This window comes from Pipistrellus hanaki (assembly GCF_964339955.1).
Source record: "Pipistrellus hanaki genome assembly, chromosome: 10".
NCBI lineage: Eukaryota > Metazoa > Chordata > Mammalia > Chiroptera > Vespertilionidae > Pipistrellus > Pipistrellus hanaki.
This window is the reverse complement of record NC_140512.1, coordinates 39,401,689-39,406,811: the sequence shown is the minus strand read 5'-3', so window position 1 is coordinate 39,406,811 and position 5,123 is coordinate 39,401,689. Positions and strand designations below refer to the sequence as shown.

Sequence of the window (5,123 nt, the reverse complement as noted above, 5' to 3'; positions counted from 1 at the left end):
ACGAATTGTTAGACCCCGAGGCAGGGGGGTGGGGACGGAGGAGAAGGGGAGGTGGGTGGGGGGGGGCTGGAAAGCGGAAACTTTCCTATAAAACTTGGAAAAGTCCCTCCTCCCCACGTCAGGCCAATGACACCGCTGCCCCCACACTTTCCGCCCGCGCGGGGATATAAGAGCCTCGGAGCCGGCCGCCCGCGCTCACCTCCCGGACACACCTCGCGGGCTCGCTCGCCGGCACCGGCCGCGCTTGCAGGGGCCTCCGCGGGGCGCGCGTGTGCGGACGCCGCCGGGCGCCTTCTTTTTGGACCTCGGGGCCATCCACACCGTCCCCTCCCCCTCGCGCCTCCCTCCCCGCCTCCCCCGCGCGCCCTCCCCGCGGCGGAGATCCTCCCCGTCCCCTCCTCCTCCTCCTCCTCCTCCCGGCCCTCCTCGGCCTCGGCCGCCGCCGCACCGCCCGGGCCGGCGCCGCGCGCGGGGGACGCTGGCGGGCTGAGGCGCCCGCTCTCCTCCTCCTCCTCCCCGGGCCGCCGCTCGCCGCCGCCGCCGCCGCCCGAGAGATGATGCAGGACGTGTCCAGCTCGCCCGTCTCGCCGGCCGACGACAGCCTGAGCAACAGCGAGGAGGAGCCGGACCGGCAGCAGCCCGCGAGCGGCAAGCGCGGGGGGCGCAAGCGGCGCAGCAGCCGGCGCAGCGCGGCGGGCGGCGCGGGGCCCGGCGGGGCCGCGGGCGGCGGGGGCGGCGGCGCCGAGGAGCCGGGCAGCCCGGCGCAGGGCAAGCGCGGCAAGAAGTCGGCGGGCTGCGGCGGCGGCGGCGGAGCGGGCGGCGGCGGCGGCGGCGGCAGCAGCAGCGGCGGCGGGAGCCCGCAGTCCTACGAGGAGCTGCAGACGCAGCGGGTCATGGCCAACGTGCGGGAGCGCCAGCGCACGCAGTCGCTGAACGAGGCGTTCGCCGCGCTGCGCAAGATCATCCCCACGCTGCCCTCGGACAAGCTGAGCAAGATCCAGACCCTCAAGCTGGCCGCCAGGTACATCGACTTCCTCTACCAGGTCCTGCAGAGCGACGAGCTGGACTCCAAGATGGCAAGCTGCAGCTATGTGGCCCACGAGCGGCTCAGCTACGCCTTCTCCGTCTGGAGGATGGAGGGGGCCTGGTCCATGTCCGCGTCCCATTAGCAGGCGGAGCTCCCCACCCCCTCGGCAGGGCCGCCGGAGACCTAGGTAAGGACCGGCGCCCCTTTCCCCCTTTTTTGCGGGGGGAGGGGGTAGTGGGGGGACAGGAGGATGGACGGCCAGGCCGCGGATCTCCGCTGCCACCGCGGATCCTCGCCCTCGCCCGCCGTCTAACGGTCCCACCCCACCTGGTCCCCGGAGGCGGCGCGGTGCAGCTGGGGAGGGAGGGATGCGCCCCCGGGAAGGTGTGCGTGTGGGTGCGTGTGCGTGACGGACAGGATGGGGAAGGCTGGGAGAGTCCAGGGTCATGGGTAAGGACGGTGGCCAGCGCCTCCCTTTCTCTGGGCTTTCAAGTTTTCCTTCTTTTTTTTTACTACCGATGTTTCCAAATTCCACCTCCTCCTTTCCGCCCACTCACTTCCTCTTGCCCTTGGGCTGAAATCCTTCCAGGTTGTTCGGCGGCGTCAGTTTCTCCGTGGTAGTGGTGATGGTGGTGGTGGTGGTGGTGATAAGAACAGTGCTCAAGACTCTTAGGAAGCAGCCACGGAGACCTAAACAATAACCAACTTTACCCCCTTTTGGGTTTTTGCAGATGTCCTTGTTTCCAGAGAAGGAGAAAAAAAAAAAATGGACAGTCTAGAGACTCTGGAGCTGGATAACTAAAAAATAAATAAATAAAATAAGATAAATATCTATGCCAAAGATTTTCTTGGAAATTAGAAGAACAGAATCCAAATTCAAAGAATCAGGGCGTGGGGCGCACTTTTAAAAGAGAAAGCGAGACAGGCCCGTGGACTGTGATTCCCAGACGGGGCAGCGGCACCATCCTCACACCTCTCCATTCTGATAGAAGTTTGAACAGTTTGTTTGTGTTCCTTTTTTTTTTTTATGACGAAGAATGTTTTTATTGGTTTTTTTTTTTTCATGCATGCATTCTCAAGAGGTCGTGCCCATCAGCCACTGAAAGGAAAGGCATCATTGCGGACTTTCTCCTTTTTTAAAAAATGGTGACAATCAGAGGAATTTTTAAGAGCACCTTTAGAAATAAAGATGCTAGAATTGAACTGACTTGCAAAATCACGGTCAGTGACTTCCTTTTTTTTTCCATTCTTCCTCTGAGGGGAAACAAAAAACCCTTAAAATACAAAAAAAAACAACGTTCTATTTATTTATTGATGACCCATGGTAAAATGCAAATAGATCCGGTGTCTAAATGCATTCATATTTTTATGATTGTCTTGTAAATACCTTTGTATATTATTTTTCTGCAATAAATAAATATGACTGAAAATTTTAATAACCGTAGAGTTTGGTCTATATTTTTAAAGTTTAGGATGGTTAAGTTGGAGATAAATATCTGCTTGTTTAACTCTGGAGGCACACTGGAGGGAGGGGGCACTAATATAAACAAAGGAATGAAAAAAACTGGCTACTGACAGGGACAGGCATGTTATTTAGAAAGACAGCTTTATTATTATTATTCCCGTTTGTTGTTCCGAGGGCTTCATAGCATCTCTCCATCTCTCATCAGGTCCCCAAAGGGCAAAAACTTAAAATGTGTGATTCACCCCTCTTGCTTATATTTTGAAGAGGCAGTTATCAAACAGTTAAATGCAAATAGTATGAAGCCAGCACTATTTTGTCTTGTTACTGTCTTGCATTTTTATCATGCCCTCCAGTTTTTGTGAGGGCTCTTAGATAATGCATTTATTTCACTGAAGGGATGTACAAAGTGCTATTAAAATGATCAACCTACATACACATGTAAGTGAATTTAAATGCAGAGCAAATAATGAAGTTTAATTCAGCAGGAAAGATAATTCCATTTGTAAAGTAATTTGCTAAATAACTCCTCTTTTGTGAATGAAAATGGCATGTAGTGTCATGCTTGTTCAAAAGGATAGCCAAAGTTAAGAATATTTCCCCATTTTGATGTTATCCATTTGGGAGGCACGTTCCTTCTTTAAATATAGTGAACATGTGGAGTCCAATACAATTAACAAAGAACATGAACTCCCAGTTTCCTTGGTAATTATTGGGATAATTACAATTTTAAATGCTATAGCTCTTCATTTTCCAGTCAGTTCATTAGCAAACATATTTCATTCAAAATTACACCGAATTTTCTTCCTGTTCCATTATTTATACAAAACCTGATAAAGTTACATAAAACAGCAGGGACAAATGGCATTTGATTTTTATTTTATTCTGGTTATTTCTGGGCCAGAAAAAATCCTGGCTTTTATAATTAATATCACTAGAAATGCGAAGTTTGTATTGCTTAGTTCATAACTTTTACATCCAGTTCACTGCATTCAAGTGTAAATCGAAAAACTTTCAAACTCGAAAGTAATTTTTCTGCCTAATTCAAACAATGACTGGGGCAGACAAGTATGCATACAAACCGATCGCGTTTGCTCAGCTCAGATTGAGGTGGTTATATTGCCAGAGGTTTTTCTTGCCCTCGCCATACACCTTCACAGAATGCTGACTTAATGATATTGTACATTTATTCTGAATATTTTAGACCATATTTTACCATAGGAGGCTGATAGCATTTACTCTTATGGAAAGATGAGTTAAGGCTTGGGGGATTGATTTGGGGGTTTTGGTAGTCCTTTACCAAATAATGAGATGGGGAAGTAATTATGTGTGGGTGTATTTGTGGAGCGAGTGATTGTGGGTGTATGTGGGGCAGAAATGGAAGGAGAGTACTCTAGAAGGATGAGCATTAAGATGGTGATTCTCTTTTTTTGTGTGTGTATTATCCAACCACCTCCATTTTCTAAATTGTTCATGGAGGAATCCCCTTGTTCACTAGCTTGGTCTAACGATTTGATATTTCAGATTTCTTGACGTACACCAAGATGGAGCTGACCATCATTGCTGAGAAGGTAATCTTTGTCTTAACTCGGATGACATAAAAACCAGAAGTTTCAAAAATAGGTAGTCTTCCATTTGCCTCTTTTTTCCTGGTGTTTCTCTCTCTCTCTCTCTCTCTCTCTCTCTCTCTCTCTCTCTCTCTCTCTCTCTCTCTCTTTTCTTCTTCATAAGAGAAAACACTTTGGAGAAAAGCAAATGCCACGTTTATATTGAGTAATACTAAATACTAAACTGAAGGTAATATTTTCCCTAGATTTTCGGAGAAATAAACAAATGAATAAAAGCAAGGTGGTGGCTAGTTTTACTTTGAGATGAACTCAGTGTGGGAAATACCAACTATTAAAATACAGTTTTCAGCTTGCAGACTATTTCTATATTGCCATCCTCCCCTACCCCGATACCCATGACGATGCCAGATCTTTTTTAGAATAGCAGAGAAGCAAGCCACTTGTGTTTTTCCCTCTCCACATTATTTCCTCTTTCATTTCATTTTTTGCTTCCTATCCTTATTTGAAGGACATTTAAAAGGACTTCTGTCTTAGGAGTTAGAATCTCATGTGGTGGCTGGACCCAGGAGTCTGAACCAGAATGTATTCACTGGAGGACGAATATTGTATTAAACTGTGTTGGATGAATTCTAAGCATCCGAGTACGAATGCTTAATGTGCACATACGTTTCTTTTGTCTTGCTGTTCATGTCGTTGGCATTAACAGCGTCCGGTGAGGATTGATTGACAGGCTTCAGTTATCAGAAAACACCCACGTTTTTTTGTTCCCATACACACACACACACACACACACATTTCCCCGCTTTGTGCACACGCTTGCTGGCTAAGCACATGCAGTCGGTAATTCATGCATAGTAGCAGGCACCCTTCCCCAAGTGAAACATGTAAAACAGCAGAAACTCACACAATGTATAGGTCCCTTTCCCCCACACCCAGCAATGGCACGGGGCTGCTGGCTGCTTCGGTGGTGTCCAGGCTCCTATTCCTGGTGGAGCTTTGGAAGGGACACTTGGCCTCTTGCAAAAAAGAAAAAGAAAAAGTCGAGCATTTTGCACATTCCACGGTT

The 5,123-nt window shown here is 48.9% G+C and overlaps 1 protein-coding gene across 1 annotated transcript; it reads left to right on the top strand.

Annotated features, from left to right (window-relative positions):
- The first annotated feature begins 439 nt into the window (after window positions 1-439).
- On the top strand, window positions 440-2,466 carry TWIST1 (twist family bHLH transcription factor 1). Its single transcript, XM_084897871.1, has 2 exons — window positions 440-1,214; window positions 1,759-2,466. The coding sequence occupies exon 1, from the start codon at window positions 555-557 to the stop codon at window positions 1,167-1,169; it is 615 nt and encodes a 204-aa protein (XP_084753997.1). The 5' UTR covers window positions 440-554; the 3' UTR covers window positions 1,170-1,214; window positions 1,759-2,466.
- Window positions 2,467-5,123: the final 2,657 nt, after the last annotated feature.